This window comes from Sciurus vulgaris, assembly GCF_902686455.1.
Source record: "Sciurus vulgaris genome assembly, chromosome: 5".
NCBI lineage: Eukaryota > Metazoa > Chordata > Mammalia > Rodentia > Sciuridae > Sciurus > Sciurus vulgaris.
The window spans coordinates 100,199,241-100,225,008 of NC_136465.1; the positions used below are offsets into that span (position 1 = coordinate 100,199,241).

The following is a 25,768-nucleotide window of genomic DNA, read 5'->3' on the forward strand; positions in this document are numbered from 1 at the left end:
TCTCTTCAGTGTGAGATTCTGTACTATATTTGAGGCATTATAAAATTACTTTAAAATACTGAAAATGTCGAGTGTAATGTATACAGTAACATTATATCATTAAATGTACCTTCCAAATTAAAAAAAAATTAATGGCTAGTTAAATTTATTTCCTTTTCAGAGAAAGGGAGAGAGCCACATTCTTGAATTTGGTGTTTTACCATGCCCATGCACTTTATTATACATGTAATACATATATAGACAACCTCAACAATATATATTATTTTCTTAGATGATTTTAAACTTAAAGTAATTGGTGTCAAATAGTATATGTCCTTCTGCAATGTTTTTTACACAGTCATGTGAATTTAGACACCCAGGCACACACTCCTTGTTTATTCACTTATATCACTCCATAATAGAAAATTATAGGAATATATTACAACTCATCCTTTTGTTGAGGAACATTGGTCTTGTTCCCCATGGCACTGAGGACATTCCTATACATATCTCTTTGTACATGTTTGAGAATTTCTTTAAGGTATCAAAAAATGGGATTGCTAGACTGTAGGTTATACTTATTTTTATTTTTACTAGATATTGCTGTTTGCTTCTTAGGATGTTATAACTATTTATATTCCTACCAACAGAGTGAAGTATGTATGTTTATATAGTATTGTCATATTTTTTTTATAATATCTCATTGTGGTTTTTGTTGTATCCTGCTGATTATTAGTGAGTTTGAGCATCTTATTTCTTGACCTTTTGTGGTTCTGAGTTTTTGTTCCTATTTCTGCATATTATTTTCTATTAGATTATTCATGTTTTATTGATTTGTAGGTGTTATACATTTTGGTTATGAATTATTTTTCTTTTTTTGTGTGCTAAAGATTTAACCTAAGGCCCCACGTATGCTAAATACATGCTTTACAATAGTTACTAATTCTTTATAAGTTATATGGCTCACAGATGTTTTCCCCAATTTTTTTCTATGAGGGCAAGAAGTTTTAATTTTATGATCAACCTTTCCTTCCCTGGTTTGTACATTTTGGGCATTAAGAAATAATTTTATTTATTTTTCTTTTTTCAGTGCTAGGGATTGCCTTGTGTGTGTGAGGAAGCACTCTACCACTGAACTTTACCCGAGGCCCTTTTTTGATTTATTTATTTTGAGACAGGGGTTTCACTGTGTTGCCCAGGCTGGCCTCAGACTGCTGGATTCAAGTGATTATCCTGTCTTAGCCTCCTGAGTAGCTGGGACTATGACCACTATACCTGGCTTTATTTTATTTTTTAATGGCTTTATTGAGATAGAATTTATATATCATGAAGACAAAAGGCATCATAGTGATAAGACATTTCAAAAAGTTTATTTGCATCAAAATATTTTTAAGTTAGGTAGAATTCAATAAAGTATTAGAAATAAAAAAAAATATTTTAGAAATGAAGACAAATTAGTTGGGTACAGTGGTGCAAGCTTGTAATCCCAGCCACTTGGGAGGCTGAGGCACAAGGATTGCAAGTTTGAGGCCAGTGTCAGCAATTTATTAAGTCCCCAAATAGCTTAGTGAGACCCTGTCTCAACAACAACAACAACAAAAAAAAAACCAAAAAACAAAACAACAATAGCAAAAAAAGAACAACAACAACAAATGAAGACAAATTAGAAATTAGAAGGAGCAAATAAACATAACAGATAATATCTTAAATCTGGTTGTGGTAGTGCATGCCTTCAATCCCAGCTACTCAGGATGTTGAGGCAGGAGGATTAAAGTTTGAGGCTAGCCTCAGCAATTTAGTGAGACCTTGTCTCAAAGTAAAAAGACCTGGGAGTAGTTCAGTGGTAAAATGCCAGTAGGTTCAAATACTTGTACTAAAAAAATCAACAAAAACAACAATAAAACAAACCCCCCCCCCAAAAAAAAAAACAAAAAATCAAGGAACTTAGAACAGATAACTAAAAATTACAATTTAAGACAATTTTAATGAATTATAAACACATTTGGAGCTGTATTTTGACAGAACATACCTGAGAACATTGACACGAAAGGACCAATTCTGAGACAGTCTAGAAAAACTATATGGACTTTAAAAGAATAATAAAAAATCTTAAGACTTGTGGGCAGAAGTCACATAGGCCTTTGTAAGGGAAGGAAAATTAGATTCTTTTTCACAGGTTTCAATAGCAACACATGGAAAACGGTGATGGAAATCTATATTTAAAATAATAAAAAACATGTATGAGTCAAAGATTCAAAGACTTTACATACATCAAACTGATTTTCAAGTATAAAAGTCACATTTTAATATGCTAGAACTTGAAGTCTATTGTTTCTAGTATACAGACCTTCCTTAGAAATCTATTAGAGAACAAACTTCAGAGAATCAAAATGACTAGAGCCACATTAACTAAGGACTAGTGGGGGTTAGGATGGTGGTTTGCATTATACATAAATTAAACCACACCAAATGAGTGTTTAAAAGGAGAGGAAGTGTGGTCTATAAAGTGGGTGTGGGAGGAGAATGTTCTTATGTAAAACACTTAAAAATTATTTTCAGCAGTGGTGATATAGTATCTACATTTCAAGAATCCGTGTAATGTGAAATAAAAAAGCAAAGAAATTGTGTTGTTCTAATTATTATAAACTGTCATTGAGAACCACGGTGCTTTTTTTTTTTTTTTAGAACCACAGTTCTTGATATGGAAGGAAGAAAGATTGAGATGACTGACTGAGGGGTGTATATCGGTGTATTGAGGGTGCCAAGTGTTAGTAGCTGCAATAGAGAAAAAAGCTAAACATTCAACTCGGAGTTACTTTAAAAAGAAAATAGATAAACACTCCTTTTCCTGGGGCAGGGAGGGAAACAAGAAGTTAACCCAGTATAAAAAAATTAAAAAGCAAAATCAATACAAGATAGATTTGAACAATAAAATCAGTCAGTTTATTTCAGTTGAAAAGTCTGGCTAGAAAAAAGGCCATAAAGATAAAATATTAGGAATGAGAAAAATCTAAGATTCATATTAGCAGTTATTTGAAAATCAAAGAGAATTAGATGATTTTTTTTAATTGAAAGGTTATATCAAACACTAAAGAATAGGAAATTTGTTTAAATTACTTAGAGTACAGAGATGAAATGATGGAAAGATCCCTTTTTACTTAATAAGAGGGAATAAACCCAAATACCAAAATGTTTGCAGGGGTGGGGAATACTGGGGGTCAAACTAGGCCTTGATCATGCTAGGGAACCACTGTACCACTGAGAAGCACCAAAAAATTCAGTTTCACAAATGTGTCATATAATTGGACTTTCTAAATCAACTGAGCATTCCTATTCTCCATCATAGGGGACCTATTTTGGGCAATATGAATGGCCTCCTATCTCCTCTGGCTTCTGAGCGCAATTGGAAATGAGGACCCCTGATAGGGATTTGGAGGGAGACGACAGTAGTCTTGGGTATTTATTCCCTTGCCTTATAACTTCCAGCATGTAGGAGGAGCCCAGGGCTGGCTTTGTCTCTTGTCTGAAAGTTCTAGTCCTTTCTTTGGGACTTATGGGTGATAAGAATGTCTTTTTTACTAGCTGGGGTTATTGTACTATCCCTTATTCCCCTAAACTTCACCCACAGCTTTGTAAATAATCCCTTTGTAAATAAGCCGTCTTTAACCTAATTTTTGTGTGTCACATTGATTTCTATAGATCCTTCCTGATTCAACAGATGAAATTAGGATTTTTGCATTTGTAGAAAATATTAAAAAGATATACTAGTTTTGACTAAGGAAAAAACAGTACAGGAAAAAATATACTGTATAGAAAAACAGTATATTGAAAAGTTAAGAAAATGGTAATTTTAGAAATATTTAAAATGTGTATTAGGTACTATACACATTTAAAAGATTATCTAATAGAGGTTTATATGTTACTATTTACTGTAGGTTAGATATTAGTATTGTTAGCTGTGTTCTGAGTATGATCATTATGTAGTTATAGAAAAGAATGACCTTGTTCCTAGGAGACACATGCTACATTATTTAGAGGTGAACTGTCTACTATCTGTTACTAACTGAAATGGGACAACAAAAGAAAAAAATGTTTATGTGCGTATGTGTAAGGAGAGACATCAAACAAAAAGCAAATGTGTCAAATTGTTAATAAATGTTGACTCTGTGTTAAGGTTTGTGATTTCTTGCAATTTTTTGGTAGCATTAAAAATTTCAAAATAGCTGAGCACAATGGCACATGCCTGTAATCCCAGCATCTTGGGAGACCGAGGCAGGAGGATCTCGAGTTCAAGGCTATCCTCAGCAACTTAGCAAGTTCTTAAGCAACTCAGCGAGACTCTGTCTCAAGGGCTGGGGAATGTGACTCAGTGTTTAAGTGCCTCTGGGTTCAATCCCCAGTCCTCACCCAACCCCCCAATTTTTTTTCAAAATAAAAAGTTGGAATATTCAAAACAAAAAATGAAATACATTATAGATAAAGAGCTCTATTATAAACTCATAAGAAACAAACACTAGCATTTGCATAAGCAGATCACAAAAGGAGAAATACAGAAAGCCCTTAACAAATGATTCCTCAATGATAATGGAATGCAAATTTAAAAGAGCAGTTAGTGTCCATCTGTCAAAGTAGCAAAGATTTGAAAAGTGACAATGTCCAGTGTGGCTGGGGATGCAACAAACAACAAATTTATAACAAACTGTTGGCAGTACAGTTTTGTACTATCTTGTGGTATGCAGTTTGGCAGTATCTATGAGTGCTTAAAATCTGTATCTTCTTTAATTACAGCAGTTTAATTTAAATGAACTAAATCTAATGAGGATTAAATGAGTAAGGTTTTGTGAACAAATATGTTCACTGCAGCATTTTTCATAATAACGTGAACCACTTAAACATCCATTTATTGGAATTTGATTTTACACGCAGTAGATACTGTGTAAAATACTATTTAACCATTAAACTCTGAAGTTGTGAATACATTGATATGGGACAATATCCCTGATTATTACCTGAGAAATAAAAGCAAGTTAGGGAAAGATATATTCAGCACTGTCCCAATTTAAAGTGAAAATAACTACATATTATAGCATGATTTTATATATACCAGTTTTATGTAGGTTTTAAAACCTGGTTGAGGGAGAATCAAAAGAGTAGGAAAATTATGAGAAAAGGGACTTTTTTTTTTTTTTGAGTAAGCTTTTATTTTCTGTTTTGGATTTTTTATAAAAAAAGACAGATGTCCTAATAGAAAATATAATTAAATTTGATTTTAAAAGTCTCCACCTAAGATAACTTCCGTGTATGCTGCTGTTGGTCATCTTTTAACCAAAAAAAAAAAAAAAAAAAAAAAAAAAAAAATCCATTAAGAAACTCACATTTCTCTTGTATATTCTGTTTTCAGAGCAGTGGAAAGAGCTCAGTGCTAGAAAGCCTAGTGGGGAGGGACCTGCTTCCCAGAGGTACTGGTATTGTCACTCGGAGACCACTCATTCTGCAACTGGTCCATGTTTCACCAGAAGATAAACGAAAAACAACAGGAGAAGAAAATGGTAAATTTCAAATTGGGGATAAGAATTATTTCATAGTATTATTTATTTTTTGGTCTGTTCTTAAAAAGATATGCATTGATTAGAAAATTAGCAATTAGTGGCCATTGAAAAATCAGAAGTCCTATGAAGAGAAGCAATATGCATTATTCTTAATGTAAAAAAAGTAATTTTTGTTTTTGAAGGGCCATAAGCAAAGTGTTGGGAATAGTTCCTTTGGAGGAATTCAGCTTAGTAAACTGTTAATGCTTTTCAAGTTTGATCCAGTGAGGCACTCAGTAAATAGTTATCAGTTATTTTAAAGAAAAAGCTTTTAAATGTTTTTTGGAGTATTTAAAGTTTTTTCCCTTCCTAGTTTTTAACCACTAATTTTTTTTTTTTTTAACTTCGATTTAGAATCTTAGTCATTTAGATTTTAGCTGAAGGAGTTCATTCATTCATTCTTTCTTTCTTCTTTTGTAGTACTGGGGGTTGAACCCAGGGACATAGTAGCCCTTTTTATTTTGTTCTGAGACAGAGTCTTGCTAATGGCCTAGGTGGACCTTGAACTCACAATCTTCCTGCCTTAGTCTCCTGAGTTACTGGGATTACAGATGTGTGTCATTGTACCTAGCACAGATTTCACTTTAAATAAAATTAAAATGACTAGTTTTTAGCTTAGCATTGTTATCTCACCTTCACTTTTTTTTTTGGTCTTACTATGTGCCTGCTATTTTTGATTCTTTTGCTCTTCAACCTAAGAAGAATATTATTTATAGAAAGAGTTGTAATATTTAAATTGTTATTAGTTTTTACTATTTTTATGTTAAGATTTTCCTACATAACACATACAATTTGATTTTTAAAGATTCTCTTCTCCCCTGTGTTTAGGCTTAGTCTCCAGCTAAACTGAATTAGGCTATTTCTTTAATGGATTACATGACTAGTAAGCAGGGAATATAAAAATAAGAAAAAAGTGCACTGTTTTATATAACAGAATTTAAAAAAAATTAAACTGAAAATATTTTAAGAAATGCTTTTTTGTCTAGTAAATTTTAAGTTGCTTATTAAATGCGTATCCTATATTAGTCATACTAGTGAAATTGAAATGTTTGATTTGAGTAATGTATTTAAGGACTGGGAATTTAGCTCAGTGGTAGAGCACTTGCCTACCACTTTGATCCCTAGTATTGTGTCTGCTATGTAAGAGTACTGACCCCATGTGACCTAGAAAGCAAAAAAGAGAAAATAATAGATTCAATATTCCTGTTTATTTCAGTGTTTGGCTCAGACTTTCTATTTTATGTCTGTAAAATAGCTCTAACTATTAAATAACTTTTGCAGTAGAGTACCATGTCTGTAGCTGGGTGCAGTGGCACACACCTATAATCCCAGTGACTCAGGAGGCTGAGGCAGGAGGATCACGAGTTCAAACCCAGCCTCAGCAACTTAGCGAGGTCCTGAGCAACTCAGGAAGACCCTGTCTCCAATAAAACATAAAAAAGGACTGGGGATATGGCTCAGTAGTTAAGTGCCCCTGGGTTCAATCCCTGGTACAAAAAAAAAAGAAGTACTGTATTTGTTTCTTCCTGCAGATTTCTATTTTCAATGCAGTTTCATTCTACTTATATTCTGATGTAAGATGAGATGATATTGTTGACAAAATGAATGGTATTTTAATTTCTGTATTTGATTTTTTTTCTTCATTTATTATAGGAGCTATTGGTGGTAATTGCTTTAAGTGGGGAAAACCTGTCATGAGCATCTACTATGACTCTAGAGTGTTAATCACTGAAGCAAGTTATAGATGTTAACAAGTAATATTTTTGTATAGACTGCTAGAAAGAGAGACATAAAGAAATCTTTTAATTTATATTAGGTATCTTGTGTGTTATTAATCACTTTGCATCTCTGTAATATTTCTGTATTATTGAAATTCTGAACTGTGAATTTAGTCCTTCTGGGCTAACCTATTGTTTCAGCCTCAAATATGCAGAATAACAATTTAAAATTCACTTCCACTGATTTCATTAAATAAATTTACCAGCAACTTTAGCTAAGACTTTAAGAAAACTATATGGCACTATGTCTCATTTTATTAATTTTTAAATTTCTTTTAGTCACTTTGAAAGGGCAAAGGATATCTTGTCTCTCAGAAATCACTTGCAGATGTGGGAAGTGTTTCTCTAGATTAAAGCTTTGCTTGTTAGGAAAGGTTGTATATTTCAGCTATAGATGTGTCAGTTCCCTCAGTATCTCTTTGCTTATCTGTCTAGTATGTTTTGTTGATGTCTCTTCTTGGTGATGGGTCAGTAAAATCTCTGTCTTTACCTGTGTACACATTTTCCCAAGCTTAGTGCCTTTTTTTTTTTTTAAACACTGCAGCGCGCGCGCGCACACACACACACACACACACACACACACACACACACACGAGTCAGGCCAGATGTGGTGATGCACTCCCGTTATCCCAGCACCTTGGGAGGCAGAGGTAGGAGGATCACAAGATCAAGGCCAGCCTGAGCAACTTAGTGAAACCCTGTCTTAAAATATAAAGAAAAAAGGGCTGGTAGCTCAGTGTTAAAGTGCCCTTGTGTTAAATCTAATATTAGGGGTAGAAAACAACGAGTTACCTAGAGCACAAAATAGATATCATAAATTTGAGTACTAAATTTCCTATTTTATTTTATAATAGTTCTCAGAGTTATAATAGTTTCTCAGAGCTACTTTCTCCTCTGGATAAGCAATTTTAGTTTATCATAAATCATTCTAAACCAGAGAAAATTGGAAACCATGAAGCAGATTGACAAACAGTTTAATTAAAAGAGTATGAACTTGCTAAATGCAGTGGCACATACCTGTAATCCCATTTACGTGGGAGGCTGAGGCAGGAGGATCACAAGTTTGAGGCTAGTCTTTGCAGCTTAGCAGGATCCTTTCTCAAAATCAACAGGGCTAGAGCTTAATGTTAGTGCACTTGCCTAGCATGTGTGAGACCCTGGGTTCAATTCCCAGTAAACCCTCCCCCCAAAAAAGGATAAACTACCTGGTATCCTGACAATAAAGGAGAATGAGAGGAAATCATAAGCTGACAGAAGTTCTTCAAAAAATTATTCACTGGCCATTTTGTATAGGGATTTTTATAAAGCCTCGAGGGCTTTGTTATTTCACAAAAGCCTAAGAGCAGTGCATTCTAAAATGACAAAGAGAAGTCTGGCATGGTGACAGTAATCCCAGCGATTTGGGAGGCCGAAGCAGTAGGATCCGAAGTTTGAGGTCATCATTAGCAATTTAGTGAGACGCTGTTTCAAAATAAAACTTAAAAAGGACTGGGGTTGTAGCTCAGCGGTAAAGTGCCCCTGGGTTCAATGAAATTAAACCATGTTTTAGAGTAGGGTGGTTTAATTTGAACTTTATATACTTCACAATTACTCTTCATATATTTGTAAAAAATTAATCAAATTTTTATCAATTTTCCTTTTAGACAAAATGCAAAAGTGGCATGCTGATTAAAGGCCAGAATTCTGCTGTATATTATACCACTGAATAGTGTGTCACTGGAAACTTGAAAAATTATGAATTGTAGGGACAGAGAAGATTTTGTCTTTTTAAATACACATATAAAGTAGGATAATACTAATATTTAGGATAATACTAAAAATTTTGAGTATAATTTGAATATTTATCCCATTTACATTACCCATATAGGCAATAAAGAATGAAAGAAAAAGGTAGGATTAATCTTTCTGTATAGGATGCTGTGGTTAGAAGTAGTAGATTCCTTTGGTGGATTGAATTCATAAAGATTAAGAGTTTACTTTCTGTTAAATTTTATTTTATTATGTAGATATATTCTGTTAAATTTAAATTTGTTTCAAAGAAAATATCTTTATAAAGTTCAGTTTTTACTTAAATAGGGTAAATACTTGCATATATTAAGGTTTCAAAATATTGGCCTAATATATTTTGTAGATTTCTTTTTTTATCAATTTATCTTTTCTCACAGTAGGCTATCAAATAGTATGTCAAAGGCAAGTTATTGAATATTAGATTAATTTTAATCTATTTAGAATTAGAAACAATGGTGATGTAATGGAAAATTTGTTTTCTAAAAATGTTAAAAATAAACTCTGGCAGACAATATGATTTGTAATTACTTAAAAATATATATACATTCTCTAATTCAAGTGGTACATTTTGAATAATTGAATGCTATGTGCATTTGAAATGTGATCATATTTTTACAAATTTGATTTTTTAAAAAGGTTTAAAATTTTAGGGGTAAGCACTAAACTTCTCATTCTGTGCTGTTTTTCTTTAACTACAGACCCTGCTACATGGAAAAACTCAAGACACCTTTCTAAAGGTTTCCTCTATCTGTTTTTGGCCCCTTTTCTATTATGCCTGCATGTGTGCTTATGTACTCTTACAGGCTGTGTGCATTTTTTCCCCATTTTTATTTGCCTACCTACATTGACTGCAGGTTTTATCTTGTTATCTTTCTGGCATTGCATCAAAATGCAAGCTTTTTTGGTGGTGAATGTAATTTATTTTATTTTCATTTCAAAAAACATGCTTGTGAAACTAGGCCTCTTTTATATTATAAGGTAAATTAAAAACACCCCTTTGGTATGTAGTACCAGCCTTTGTGAGTTCTGTTCACCTAGATTACTCCAGTCCTCCAATGAGACTTCTTGGAAGAAGGTACTAAGCTTCAAGTAGGTGAGCATTTTACTTGCAAAAAGGATCCAGTTTTATTTACCTTTATTCCACCAAAGAAATGATCCACCTTTTCCTTGATAAACATTTATATGGATATCTTATAGTCATTTTATTTTGATTTCAGGTAGCTAATGCATTATTCAGTATATTTAATTATTATTGTAAACTTCTGTGAATTTAGCAAAAACAAAATAGCTCTGCTTGGGAGGGATCAGTTTAGATAATCTTTCTACAATTAAACATTTCTAGTTTCTGGGAAAAAAAACAAATTTTTTTTCTCCAAGTTTTAGACTACTTCACACTGTGTATACAGTGAATCTATTTTCCTTATTTCAGCCAGTAAAAGAGGAACAGACCTATGATTGGAAACTAATGGAGAGTGTCAACTCCATACAGTGCATATACCAGGCTTTTTGTTTTTGTTTTTTTCCCCACTCCATTTCATTTCTTTCCTACCTTCAGTTCCATGGAAGAATGTAGCTTTGGCCTTGGGGGAGTTTTCTTAACACATTTTACAAAACAGTCAGCTCCATACTATACTACAAAAAGAGCTCTTAAAGAAGCACCAAACTGACTTTATAGGTATCTGACTGGAAACCAAATTAAACAACAACAAAGCACTGAAAAAAATGGCTTTCATTCACATAAGAAAATTTTTTCCTGAGGGCAATAGGCACAAATATGTTATATAAGCTTTGTACATTAATCAATGGAATTCTTTAATTTTCTTCTTAGCCTTTAACTTAAATGCATGTTTTCATCAGATAAACTGCTTTGATTTATAAGATGTTTGGAGAAATACCTTTCACTATATTATATTACAAACAAATAGAAAGTGAAAATTTTATTTGTCAAATCTAGATTTCAAATGGTGTATCTACCTGAAATTAGACATGATTCTGAAATGTGATGCAATTTAGTAAATTTGAAATGTACAATTTAGCAGATCTTAAAACACTTGTTACCTTGTTAATGGCAAAATAGGAACTAACAATTTATTATGTTGCCCTTTTGAATTCCTAACATAAAGTGATTCCCATAGTTTTCAATAAATTAGTTTTTCTTTTTCTAGGGGTAGAAGCAGAAGAATGGGGTAAATTTCTTCACACCAAAAATAAGGTAATCATGCAAGAATGTAATGAAGAAATAGCATGTTGAAAATAATATTTTAGACAAATATTAGGTAATTTCTCGTCATTGACAATCTGTTATGTCATTTTGAAGCAACCATTTCTTGTAAAATAAATCTTATCTCAGTAGTATTTCTAACCACAGTAGTGCATTTGGCAAATAATCTTTAAAATGAGCCTGTTTTCTCTTAATTTGGAGATTCTTCACTGTTGTAGTTTGGAGATTCATAATTGTTGTGGAATCGGGCAACTTTAAAACAAAGCTTAGAAAAATTGAATCTCTGGGTGTGGTGGTGCATGCCTGTAATCCCAGTGGCTTGGGAGGATGAGACAGGAGGATCACAAGTTCAAGGCCAGTTTCAGAAACTCAGTGAGGTTATAAAAAACTTAGTTTACAGACCCTGTCTCAAGCGGGAGGAAAAAAAGCTGGGGATTGTAGCTTAATCATATAGTGCTTCTGCATTAAATCACCAGTACCAAAAAATAAAATAAAAACTAAAAACTGTGAATCTGGGCTCAAAAAAAGTATATGTGTACATTAGAATTTGTTGACTCATTTTTTGAAGCAAATCAGTAGACATCCTTGAAATTGTGGGTATCTTCCAACTTGAGAACTTTTGATCTTATTTTAAATATTGTGCTTTTTGTTTCAATAACTTTTAGCTTTATACAGATTTTGATGAAATTCGACAAGAAATTGAAAATGAAACAGAAAGAATTTCAGGAACTAATAAGGTAGGTATCATTTTAGACTTGGAAGGCATAAACATCAGTAAATATATCATTGAGGATTTTTCTATATATAATGTACAAAGAATATTGTAACTTTGCAGTCTTGGTCTTTGAAACAAATGGACTATTTTCACAACATAAAAACTTTGCTTAAAATCCCTTGTTTTGGGACTGGGGATGTAGCTCAGTGGTATAGTACTCACCTAATGTGTGTGAGGCACTGGGTTTGATCTCCAGCATCAAAAAAGAAATCATAAAATTCATTTTGTTTCTTAGAGCTTTTATATGTATCAAATATTTCATTTATATTTATATTCTTGATTCTATCATGTACATATCACTTTATTATATAATTCTGCTTATTACAGTTATTGTGAGTTATCTTTTTTTGGATGGATTGATTTTTCTGTAACTCAAGCATTATATAATTTGTGAGATATGTATATTCAGAAGAGTAGCTTTTTTGTGAAAATGAAAAGCAATATGTTGATTGCTTTCTTATTTTCTAAGATTGTGAGAATCTAAAATAAATTAGGTATCTAAGATACCATTGATCTCAATAGCAGGCACTATCACTGCCTCACATAAATCTTTTTTATCTTTCTTTATTCTTATAATTTTTTCTCTCTCCTTTCTTCTTTTTTGTTTTTAACCTCCATTCTTGTATTATCCAGATGAACATTTACTCCCACAAATGGGCCCTAGCCTAGTACTAATATTCTTCACATTATATATTGAGCCCTGTATCTGACAGATGTGTAGTGAGGTTCTTTCCCCCAACCAAAAGCATTTTTTGGAGCCACATTAAGTCTCTATGCCTATTTGGCTCTGTTTTAGTGATTTACTAAGTTTTGTTCATTATTTTACTCTAAGCTGATAACTTTTGAGTTCTCTGAGTTTCTAATAACATTGTTATATGTAAGTAGAAAAAAGGAGCCAGAAGCTAGTTTATATCAGGGATAATTTTGTCTTTGGGGATATTATTAATCATAACACCAATTTGAATTATCTCTATGAAGATCCCCATGTACATACTAAATTCAGCAGTTGATGGTAATTTTATAGTACCAGAGTTTAAAGTATGAGACTATGGTGATTCAGAAATGAAAGTGTTTAGTTACATGAATTGACTGTCATAAGAGATTTAGTCTGTATACATACACAATGTTTACATTATACTAAGTATATGATTTACTTACCCAGTAGGTTTTTTATCCAGTGTCTACATTTGAAATGTCCATTAGCTTCAATTCAATCAAAAAATATCCTCTTAAATCATGCTTGTAATACAGTAAATGCAACTTTGATCTTATGTGATTTAATATGACTGAATGTATAAATGACTTCATATGCCTAACTTAAATCCCTAAAGGATTTAGAATGTAAGATTGGAACTTTAAAGGTATTTGGCAGGACTTTGAATTTGATGTGATGAGAATGCCATAACAATAGATCCTGAGAAATGATACAACCTAGGTGTGCCAAATAATGACAGTTAATGACTTTGGAACACTAGAGTATTTAAAATAGAAACTAGCCCACTACTTTTTAAGTATAGTACATAATAACTGTTTAAGAAACTCATAGTAGGGGGCTGGAATTTTGGTTCAGTGGTAGAGTGCTTGCCTGGCATATATAAGGCACTGAGTTTGATTCTCAGCACCACATATAAATAAATAAAGATCTATTGACAACTAAAAAAATATTAAAAAAAAAAAACTCAACTTCCTAGGAAATTAGAATTTTCAGTGGTTTATGAAGGAAAATGTAAGTGGATAAATGGATGAGAGAACTAAAGGATAAAGAACATGTACAAACAGAAGGTATAAATACTTCCTCAGTGTCCTTTTACATGTAGCTGACTCAGTTCTAAAACTTGTATAAGGCCAATGTTGAAGAAGAGGGAGGCTCTGCAATAATTAATCTATGGAAGAGAAAATACAGGTATCTCTCACTACTCATATTTTTATTACTAGAATTTAGGGATCTAAAAATTCAAATGAATTGTCTAAGGAAAATCTTAGTATGTATACACTTGTCACTTGATATTAAAAGATCAGGAGCCAAATTAATCTGAATAAGTTTTTGTCTGTTTCTTACTGTCTATACTCGAGAACATCATAAATTCGAATACTGAATTTGGATAGTGAGTAAATTATTCTTTTGTTCAACACAGTCTTAAACATTAAATAGTATATGTACAGAATCAAGAGGAAAGAAACTGAAATGATACAGGGGATATAAATCGTTTATATGAATGGTATGGGGTTAGGTAGGATTATAACCTATTATATGATTGACTGCCGTCTTGTGTTTTTTTTAATAGGTTTGGATTGTTGGAAAGTTGTAGAGATCCATATTTAAAAGTATCTAAATTCTTATCTACTTGAAATGAGATTTGCCTTAGCATTTCATACTTCATTGAAATGTTAATGTGATTTTAATATTTTTAAAACTTATTTTTAGGGAGTAAGCCCTGAACCAATCCATCTTAAGATTTTTTCACCCAACGTTGTCAATTTGACACTTGTGGATTTGCCAGGAATGACCAAGGTGAGGAATAGTTGTTATTCATTGTGGATTTGGTCATGTTTTCACTTGAATAAATGTTTTTCCTTAACCCCGTATGAGAATAATGAGCTTTGTTTTGCAATCAACTTAATCTATTATAGCAGTTTATATAGTTATAGTGTCCTGTCTCCTTTAAACACTTTCTTTACCTGGCTTCCAGGATACCACACTCTACTGTTTTATCTCCAATCTTAGTGGGCACTTTTTTCCAGTCTCTTTTGCTGGTTTCTTCTTGTCTCCCTAGTGTCTGAACAATTAGTGCCCTAGCGCTCACTCAGTGTTTGGACTCTTGTCTTCTCTAGGTACACTTACCCCCTGGATTTCATCGAATCTTATGGTTAAAATATATGAATTTCTGTATTTTGATATTTACAGATCTCTAGACTTGGATATTCAGTTATCCATTTGACATACACACTTACATGTCTTATAGGTATTTCAGACTTGAGATACCAAATTCCTGATCTGTCCTTCAATTATATTGATCCTTCTGTTGTCTTCCCCATCTCAACAAATTGCCAAGCCATAAAGTTTGTCATTCAATATCTGTAATGCTTCTTTATCTTTCATTTCACTTCCTGTCAGCAAATCCTCTTGTTCTCCTTATCTTTATAATATATCCAGAACCGTCATATCTTACAGATTCTTAGCTACCATCCTGAGCTGGTCACTTATATCACCTGGATTAGTATAATAATAATAATAATAATAATAATAATAACAGCAACAATAGGTCTTTTTTATTATCTGTTCTTAGCAACCAAAAATTGTTAAAGTAAAAATTAGATCATATAATTTCTTGGCTTAGAGTCTCTTAAGTGGCTTCCCATTTTACTGAGAGTAAAAGCCTAAGTTCTTACAGAGAGCTAAAATATCTACTTGATATCTCCCAGTCATTCTTTTCCTGACTTCTCCAGTCTCTTGCCCTTATTCACTAAGCCTGGAATACTCTTCCTCCAGATCTGTGTATGTCCTCTCTCTCCCTTATTGCCTTTAATTTTTGCTCATTCTCTCAAATGTCATGGTCTCAGTGAGATCTTCTCTGATTTCTTATTTAAAAACATAGTCTAGTTTAAGTCATTAATTTAAAATTTTTAATTCTCTCAAATCATTCCCTATTTTGTTTTGCTTTGTTTTTTCAACAGCCCTTTTTACCAACTGGATACTTTAGGTGTTTCTTTATTATCTGCCTCACATCACTAAAACATAAGCAGGAATTTTGGTATTTTTAAAATTCTTTACTGTAAAATAATCTTACTTATAGAAGAGTGCCTGAAATCATAATAGGCTGCCAATAAATAATTGATGACTTAATAAATGAACTTATCTTTAGGCAAGGATAATACTGATCAGTCATTAACATAGGATTGTGTTCAGTAAACATTTGTGTAAAAGTAAACTTTTGATATTTGAAAGACATTTTGAGACCTCTCTACATTAGCAAATATATGGATACTACTGGAATATATTATTAATATCTTTATTTTAACTCTTTGGAAATGGAGAAATGCCTATGCTCTGTGGATTAAATGAGGAAAAAAACTGAGTTGGTTTTATTATTAGCTTTTATTATTATTGTTATTATTAGTTCCTTGCTCATCTCTGTTTGCTTTAGGTGCCTGTAGGAGATCAACCTAAGGATATTGAGCTTCAAATCAGAGAGCTCATTCTTCGGTTCATCAGTAATCCCAATTCCATTATCCTCGCTGTCACTGCTGCTAATACAGATATGGCAACATCAGAGGCACTTAAAATTTCAAGAGAGGTAGATCCAGATGGTAAGGATATATGTTAATATTTAATGAGATGCTTGATTTATCATGGTAGATCCCTCAAGAAAGGGATTTTTTTTTATGGGGGGGTGGGGGGTTTAACCTAGCGACACTACCACTGAGCAACACCCCAGCCCTTTTTTATTTTTATTTTGAGATGGGGTCTTAAGTTGCTGACGCTGGCCTCAAACTTACGATCCTTCTGTCTCAGCCTCCTGAGTTGATAGGATTATAGGTATGTGCCACTGTACCTGCTAAGAAAAGGATTTTTATTTTTAAATGGAATTATCTCAGAGTTAAAAAATGGTTTCCTATTTTGCTTATAATTTCAAAAAGAAATGCTGATGAAAAACAGTTAAGTTGGTATACAGGTGAGGCAAAAAAAAAAAAAAAATTGACATAAAATCTATATTTGCAATAGTTTCCTAGTGATTTTAACATAATAAAATGGCTTTGCAAAGGGTTTTTTGTTCTGTGTAAATGACATGATTTAGGTTTTTGCATGACTAATTTTTAAGAATAACTCTCACAGTTAATTTCTCTACAGTCATCATCTATGATGATTATTATGGTACAGGAAAGAATTAAGTTATCTATGTTCTGCAGAGGTAGAAAATATTTGGACATGCTCAAGGCACAGGAGATTCTTAAAGGTAAAATCCTATTATGAAGCATTTGTAGCTCCAAGGATTAGTTCATACCATGGGTTACTAATGATTGGTTAATGATGTAGGGGCATCATTTAATACATTTTAAAACACTACCTTATAGGAGAGTGGTCATTGTTGATATTACTAGTGTTTGCTTTGCTCTATAAAGAAACTTTTTTTTTTTTACCTGAATATTTGGAAGTTTTGAAGGCTGTCATATTTTTCTGACTTTAAAGAAGAATTTTAAATAAAAGTTGATAGGAAATGTTAGTACTAAAATCGTTAATTAAAATTCCCATAAACAGGTACATTTCATGTTTTTAAGAAACTTTTTTACTTTAAGTAACTAATGTGTTTATTTAAGTTGGATTAAATGATAAACTATACTAAAGATCTTATTTAAATTTTACATTATTTAAAGTAAACTGTTAAGCATTTTATATGTATTTACTCTATTTTTAAAGTGACCCTTGAACTGTAGTGGCTGGGGGCAGGGCTTAGTGGCAAAAGCACATGCTTAAAAACCCCAGCAATAAAAGATTAAAGAGTAAAAATAAGATTAAATGATCCTTAAGCTATAAATATGGTCACACTTTTGATCTAATGATCTTAATCTGATGAGACATGGTAAGGAAATAATCCAAAACAGTATGTAGTATCAAAAATTTAGAAGCAACTTAATGTGGCTAGCAACAGGTAAATGAAGATGCTAAAATGAGAAATTAAAAGGGAACTTGGTTGATTTGGAACAATATAGAAAAATTCTTGTAATAAAAAAATGTCTTATGTAAAATTGTACACTACACAGAGAAGCTGGAATTCTGATACACTGATGGTGGGAATGGCATAACTATTTTGAGAAATAGTGTGGGAGTTTCTTATAAAGCAATTCCATTTCTAGGTTTTTACCTATGTTAAATGAAAAACTATATTCATATAGAAACCTGTATGCAAATGTGTGTCACAGCTTTCTTCAGTTTCTAAAAACTAGAAGCAACTCAAATAGTTTTCAAATAGGAGATGAGAAACTAAATTATGGTATATCTATACAGTGGAACACCACTTGGCAATAAAAAGGAATCAATTGTAGACATACACAACAACACAGATAGCTTTCCAATTCATTATGCTAAATGAAGAAAGCCAGACTCCATTTGTATAATATTCTAAAAAAAAAAGGTAAACTAGAAATGGAAAATGGATTTGATTATTTGGTACAAGAAAATGTTGGGAGGGAGCAGAACTGCTCTGTCTTCAGGCAGTAGTGACACATCAGTTTTCACTTACCAAAAAATAATAGAACTGGGGTCTGGGAAAGTGGCTTAGTGGCAGAATGTCTGTTTAGCATGGTGAAGGTCCTGGGTTTGATTCTCAGCACTAAAAACAAATATGATACAGAAAATGAACATTCAAATTGTTCACCAAAAAAGTAAATTTTAAACAAATTTTTAAAAATGCTTAGAAAAAGGTTAGTCCCAGAGCTAATGAAAAATTGCATGTGAAATTATTTCTAGAAAATTTAAAGAATGTTTTTAAAAAGTACTTTAAAACAGAGGTTGGAAAAGCATTTCCAAAATGATGAAAGAGGTAATGTTAGGTGGGATTATATGTGAAGAGTTTCTTTCATTAATGGCTTAATAGGTCATTTTCATTTTTGCTTTTTGCATTTACCAGGTCGCAGAACCCTAGCTGTGATCACTAAACTTGATCTCATGGATGCGGGTACTGATGCCATGGATGTATTGATGGGAAGGGTTATTCCAGTCAAACTTGGAATAATTGGAGTAGTTAACAGGTTAGCTGTGAAGAATGGTATAAGGATTGCAGTATTCTTGTTTCAAAACAAGACCGGAATTCTAAAATCAGTCCGAAATGTGATACTACTCTCCCTCCTTTTACTATAATGTTGGTATTACTAGAGAATTCATTGCCTAAAGTGACAAAAAGAGATTCACTAAAGTCTCTCTGAGACATTTCTAATGGAAAATGTTTCTGAAGTAAGCAGGACTACATATGGATGAGAATAACTAGGCTTAAGAATTTTTGTCTATCATTTAAGCCACATTTGAGAAGGGCATGCAGTTATGGAAAAAGAAGTGTTATCTAATCTGTACTCAATAAAGAAATTTTAATGTGGTATGACTTTAATAGCTTGGTTTAACCTATACCATTAGTAGTGCTGTGTAACTGCCAGGACATGACTTGGAGAAATTTTATTAAAGATATCCTAATTATAAATCATTGGTATTAAAAATTGTGGAAAAGAAACCATTATTGAGTGTCTAATTATGTTTTAGACACTATTTTGAGCAATTTGCAAATGGTTTCTCTTGGAACCCTCATGACATCCTGTGAGGCAGGTGTTGTTTCTATTTTATAACTGGAAAACTCGGGTCATACATTTGCCAAAGTCACTTGTCTAGTGAAAGGGGTAGGTTTAAATGATGATCTCTCTTGGTCTGAAGCTTTTATAAGGTAGGAAACACTGAAATTATCTTGAGACCTGGGTTATAGTCATAGTCACAGTTCTCACACAGACTAGATACAAGATGAGAATGTTTTACTAAGTGGTATCTAAAGGCCATTCCAATTGTCTGCTTCTCTTCATATGCCCCTCCATTCCACTCCTCCTCCCATTTTGTTTTTCTTCCCATTCCAACTGTCTCCTGTTTCTTGCAACTATGTATTATAATACCACTTTCTGTATTTGTAGATAATTGCTCTTCATGTTAACTAAATCATTTGCCTGTCAATGGATAAAGTATAGTTGATTGAGGTACACATATTTTTGCACCTATCTATAATTATTACTTAAGAATACTGCTTTTGAGTAGTTAATGGTATGATGAGCTTACACTATTCAGGCCTTAATTATTTATAAGTCACATAGTTCAAATATTGGCTGTGCTACTTAATGTGTGGCCTTGGATATGTTAATCTCTTGGAACCTCAGTTTCTTGTGTAAAATGGTATAATAATACCTATCAAATTATTGTGAGAATTAAATAAAACAACCCATGTTAGTTATTAGGGAACAATACCTGGTACTATTAGTATCCCTATTATTTCTGTCATCATCTAGGAGAGGGAGAGGATGATAATTGATTAGTTGGACAGTTTTTCTGCTTTTCATCTATAGGAGCCAGCTAGATATTAACAATAAGAAGAGTGTAACTGATTCAATCCGTGATGAATATGCTTTTCTTCAAAAGAAATACCCATCTCTGGCCAATAGAAATGGAACAAAGTATCTTGCTAGGACTCTAAACAGGTAACATTTTTACCTTTTGGAAATGAGATGTTTTTGTTTTGCTGACTGATAGCTGAGACTGTTTTTGTTCATTAGTTCCTTATGTTTTCACTATTATTCCTTACAGTTTCACTTCTGTTTTCTTTATAGTAGGTTCTTATAAAATAGATGTCTTTTTACTAGGGTGCTTAACATTAAATCATCCCATTGTCTACAATGTTTAAATGAATTTTATAATGTTTTAATTACAAAGTTTTTGAAAGCTAATTTAGTTCTGAGGTTATAACTAGATAGCAGATGACTTCATTTCCACTTTGATTTCAGGAACTGAACTAAAATTTATGATTTTCACATGATCTATTTTTAATTTAGAATTTTTTCTATTCCTATATTCATTGTAGAAATAATGTAAGTTGTATACTTCGAATTCTGAATATCCACTGGTGGTGTAGGGACTAGAAGACCTTTCTAAATTCTCTTTTGTCTTTTTCCCAAAATTAAAGGCAGATGGACTTAGATTTTAATAGGATAGATTTACACTCTGTTGGGTACCTATTGTAAAAGATAAGTTGCAAAACAAAAATTATACACGTAGAATTGGACTAAATGATGATTTCAATTTTATGAAAATAATTTTGCAGTTTTTTGTTTTATATTTGGTTTTCTTATAATTGCTACAATTTGATGGGTCGGTCAAAGACAGATTTCAAAAGTATTGACCAAAACAGTTTGTTATTGTTTTTTCAGACTAAGTAATTTACCTGTAATCTAAGATTGCTTTGTTTCCTGCTCTTGTAATAAAGGGAAAAATCAAAGTATTTTTTTCCTATTCTCAGTCAAAAGAGCAGAGAATGTTTGAGACACCAGATTTATGTACTTTCCCTCAGACACCGTGCAAGCAGTTCTCAGTGGTGTACTCTGTCTCCATTCAGTTCTGATGCTACTTACCTAGGGATAGCATGAGATCTGATAGGTTGAGAGCTCAGTCCTACAAGTCTGCCTCTCCACTTCAGATGCAAGTTGCAAGCAGAGGTTATGGCTTGTGCTTCTGACTGGCTATAATTCTGGGTTCCCAGGATCCCCTCTAGGTTTAATTTGCTAGAGCAGGTCACTTTCAGGGAACACTACTCACCTTTACCCTTGTATTATAAAGGTTATTGCAAAGGATAGAGATGAACAGCCAGTTGGAAGAAAGGGATAGGTCAAGACATATAGAAAGGGGCAAAGCACTTTCTTGCCTTCTCTGGGCCCAGAACCCTCCAGGAACTTCCATGTGTTCAACTTCATGAACACTGTCCTTTTGAGTTTTCATGGCAACTTCATTACAATGACACGATTGATTATATTATTGGCTATTGGTGATCAACTCAGCTTTCATTCTCATTCTTGCTCTTCTGATTGTGGCTAAATGTCCCAATCCTCTAATTATGCCTATTCTTTTTGGTGACCAATCACCATTCTGAAGCTCTTTAGGGGTTTCCAGCCACCATTCATCTCATTAATATACAAAAGACACTTTTAACACTCTGGATTCCAAGGCTTTTAGGAACTGAGTGTCAAGAAATGTGTATATCATAATACCAACCTGTCAAAATACATTGTTTGACAAGTTTTCCCCTGTTGTTTGCATTTTAAAAATGTGACTTGTTTAGAGTGTCTGAACACACAATTTCACATTAAAATCCTGCCTTTCTAATCTTTGTTAGGTTACTGATGCATCACATCAGAGATTGCTTACCTGAGTTGAAAACAAGAATAAATGTTCTTGCTGCTCAATATCAGTCTCTTCTAAATAGCTATGGTGAACCTGTGGATGATAAGAGTGCTACTTTACTCCAGCTTATTACCAAGTTTGCCACAGAATATTGTAACACTATTGAAGGAACTGCAAAATATATCGAAACATCAGAACTGTAAGTAAGAAATTATTAAATAGATTTGGTTACCTGAATTGCAAGCTCACTTTATCTTTTGTTAAATTGACTTTAAGACTATTTTATTGTGATTTATTGCCTATAAAAACAAATAGGAATAGCATTTTTTTAAAGAAAGGATAGAATAATGACTGGTATGTGTGGTAAAATGCTTTATAATAAACTATGGAAAGCATGACAAAAATTTAAGGTTTTCTTTAAAAGCAATATTTTAGTTGATAAGCATTTAAAAATACTGCTTTTCTTTTGAAATGTCTGTTTCTTTTTAAAAAGTACAGCATGAAAAATGCATGAGAAATTAGAAAATGCAGATAAGTAAAAATAAAACATAAAAACAAAATTACCTAATTTTACAAACCAGAGATAATTCCTGCTTAAGTTTGGCATTGACCTAGACATTTTTTCTATCCATCTATAAGATACATAAATGGAGTATTACACATTTAAAAATCAGGTGCTATTCATGCTACTTTGGAATAATTTCTTTAAATTCATATGATACAGCTTTCTAATAGGATAGGATAAATTATCATTCTGAAGACTTGCATAGTATTTTAATACCCTCATTTGTTGAACCAGTCCTCTACTATTGGATAGTTTATTTGCAATTACAGTAGTCTCACCTTATTCTTGGGTATACATTCTAAGACATCCAGTGGATGTCTGAAACTGAGGATAGTACTGAACCCTATTTATAAGCATTACAGTACCAATAACTGATGACTGAGATGGCTATCAGGTAACAAATGGGCAGGATACACTTGACACAGAGATGACTCAGATCCCAGGTGGGACAGAGTGGGATAGCATGAAATGTCATCATGTTATTTAGAATGACTTACAACTTAAAAATTTAGGTATCATTTGTTTCTGGAATTTTCCATTTAATATTTTTGGACTGTTGCTGACCATGGTTAACTGAAACCTCAGAAAATAAAATCCTGGATGAGCAGCGACTAGTGTATACACAAGAATAAGTGATATTATGGCAGTCTACTTGTGCATGTAGTCTTAGGGGCATGTATCCAAGTAAATCCTGAGGATAAATTCCTCAGAATAGAATTACTAGATTAAGGTATATAATACTCTCAAAGTCATTGATTACATACTGCATATTTTACTGTTTTACTATTAGCCATATGTAAAAAAAATGTACATTTTCAAAAACTTTTTATTTTGGAATAATTATAGACCCATGGATGTTGCAAAGAAATATACAGGGAGTTCCTATTTACCCTTTACCACTCCTTCCCCAATACTGATATCTTATATAAGTTTAGTACAGTAATAAGAAAATGAACAATTCAGAGTTTATTCAGATTTTCCAATTATATATACACTAGAACAATTCAGAGTTTATTCAGATTTTCCAATTATATATACACTCATTTTTGTGTTTCCATACTTTGTATACTTTTGTGTGACCTACAGGGTCTTTCAGATGACTTAACTCCATAAAAAGATAGGGTATTTAATACACTATTGAATGGCTATTATATGCATAGCATATGGAGAGAGAATAGATTGCTATAATGGGCCTTTAAGGAGTTCAGTTGATAACATAGTAGAGGTAACAAAAGGCTTCATTAGTTGGCAAAAGTATACATTTATTTAGATGTTTCTTATTGCTAAATACAATACACATCCACAGAAGTGCATGTAATATATAAGGGCAGTTTTGTAAATTGTTAATGAATCAGTTATCTTTATTCACTTACTCAAGCCTTTGAGACATTGAAGAGAGACTGTTTACATTTCTTTCAGGGATTGGGGGCACTCCGTGGTTAATAAGGCATCTGAGATGCGCTCTGAATAGAACTTGGGGAGGTAGTTGGGAGGGCATTCTTGGAAACAGCAAAATAGTGCCAGGTATATTTGGAGAATGGCATGTACACTAATGGGACATGATAGATAAGGCAAGAAAGGTGTATAGGAATAAGACTGTAAGAAGTCTTGAATCTCTTGCTGAGAATATAGATGATTTCTTACTATAAAAAATAAAACACTTTTGGTCAGAGGAGTAACCCATTTTAATTTTTTGGTACAGGGGATTGAACTTAGAGGCACTGAACCACATCCCCAACTCTTTTTTTGTATTTTATTTAGAGACAGGGTTGCACTGAGTTGCTTAGGACCTTGCTGAGTTGCTGAGGCTGGCTTTGAACTAGAGATTTTCCTATCTCAGCCTCCCTTGCTGCTAGGATTATAGGCATATGCCACTGGCAGGAGTAACCCATTTTAGAAGAGTAATTTGATCATTATGGAAATTTGGAGAAGGAAACGGCTGAAACCAGAGACCAATTACTAGTAATTTTAACCATTTTTAAGTGCATAGTTCAATAGCATTAATAACATTCATAATGTTCAACCATCACTGGTATCTGTTTCCACAATTTTTTGTATTATTTCCAGACAGACTGTACCTATTAAGCAATTATTTCCTTCCCCTTCCTTTTCCCTGCTAAATTAGAGAATTTACTTTCTATCTCTATGAATTTACCTGTTCTAGATATTTCATGTAAATAGGATCATACAATATCCTTTTGTGCTTGGCTTATTTTGGTTAGCATAATGTTAGATTAGTACCTTTAACCTGAATTAACTTGATTAATGATGGTGAAAACAGAGAGGAAGGGATGATTTGAGGAGATATTATAAAGGTATTTGTCGAGTTCCACTGGACTTGAAAACACCAAAGGTTTTTAGTCATTAAACAAGATAGGAAATATAAGGTGCCTAGTAATCAAGAGATTTAATTTGTCCAAAGTAGTAGACAGACAACAGCCCACCAGTTAAGAATAATTTTTACATGATAAATGTAAAATTTTAAATGTAAAAGTGAAACATAATTCAAAGAAATCATGACATCTGAAAATTACATAAAATTTAAATTTCAGTGTGCATAAATTTTATTGGAACACAGCTATACTCTTTTGTTTATGAATCAACAGAAAGCGCTGTTTCCTATCCTTATGGAGCTCACAGGCTAGTTGAAGAAAATTAGGACAGAGAAAGGCTGTTTAGCAATTTTTAGTTATGTTTTGTATCAAGTTATTTATATATTTATACCATTTATGAAATGATTCCTTTTCCTGTTTAAAAAAAAATTAGAGAAACTTGTTCATAATGATTCTGAGTTGAGAACACATGGAAATAACCATTAAGTTTTCCCAGAAAAGTAGACAAACTTCAAGCTTATACAAAGATTTCTAACTTACAGCTTCTTTCCCTTATAGTAATGTAAGAAACCATATATTCATTGTCTTTCAGATGCGGTGGTGCTAGAATTTGTTATATTTTCCATGAGACTTTTGGTCGAACCTTAGAATCTGTTGACCCATTAGGTGGCCTTAACACTATTGACATTTTGACTGCTATTAGAAATGCTACTGTGAGTATGCTTAACTTTCAGACTTTTAAAACAATGAGGTTAAAGCTTCAGTTTTTAATCATATATTGTATTTTTTAAAATTAATTATAATTTGTTATTTTGCTCTCATATT

General features: G+C 32.6%; 2 protein-coding genes and 1 long non-coding RNA gene across 17 annotated transcripts in view; 1 reads left to right on the forward strand and 2 right to left on the reverse strand.

Annotated features, from left to right (window-relative positions):
• The window catches only part of DNM1L (dynamin 1 like), a 52,473-nt gene that overhangs the window by 11,411 nt on the left and 15,294 nt on the right, over positions 1 to 25,768 (forward strand). For 10 of the 15 annotated variants that reach the window (XR_013763750.1, XR_013763751.1, XM_079139334.1 and 7 more), the window contains exons 2-10: positions 5,381 to 5,528; positions 11,299 to 11,345; positions 12,020 to 12,091; positions 14,555 to 14,641; positions 16,275 to 16,437; positions 18,756 to 18,876; positions 20,221 to 20,352; positions 22,038 to 22,244; positions 25,536 to 25,656. Coding sequence is in view for 13 of the 15 variants with exons in the window: in XM_079139334.1 (XP_078995460.1) it covers positions 5,381 to 5,528; positions 11,299 to 11,345; positions 12,020 to 12,091; positions 14,555 to 14,641; positions 16,275 to 16,437; positions 18,756 to 18,876; positions 20,221 to 20,352; positions 22,038 to 22,244; positions 25,536 to 25,656 (1,098 nt within the window). In the remaining 2 variants the exon portion in view is untranslated. Of the gene's footprint in view, positions 1 to 5,380; positions 5,529 to 9,831; positions 9,871 to 11,298; positions 11,346 to 12,019; positions 12,092 to 14,554; positions 14,642 to 16,274; positions 16,438 to 18,755; positions 18,877 to 20,220; positions 20,353 to 22,037; positions 22,245 to 25,535; positions 25,657 to 25,768 lie in introns of all 15 variants that reach the window. The other 5 variants (XM_079139337.1, XM_079139338.1, XM_079139339.1 and 2 more) reach the window with 1 other exon arrangement.
• On the reverse strand, positions 1,055 to 5,483 carry LOC306660864. Its single transcript, XR_013763774.1, has 2 exons — positions 5,355 to 5,483; positions 1,055 to 2,192 (listed from the first exon to the last, which is right to left on the reverse strand). It is a non-coding gene; the product is annotated as an uncharacterized lncRNA (long non-coding RNA).
• The window catches only part of YARS2 (tyrosyl-tRNA synthetase 2), a 28,776-nt gene continuing 25,022 nt past the window's right edge, over positions 22,015 to 25,768 (reverse strand). Inside the window, exon 5 of the mRNA XM_079139400.1 lies at positions 22,015 to 22,138. Coding sequence (XP_078995526.1) covers positions 22,120 to 22,138 — 19 coding nt within the window. The 3' untranslated portion in view covers positions 22,015 to 22,119. The remainder of the gene's footprint in view (positions 22,139 to 25,768) is intronic.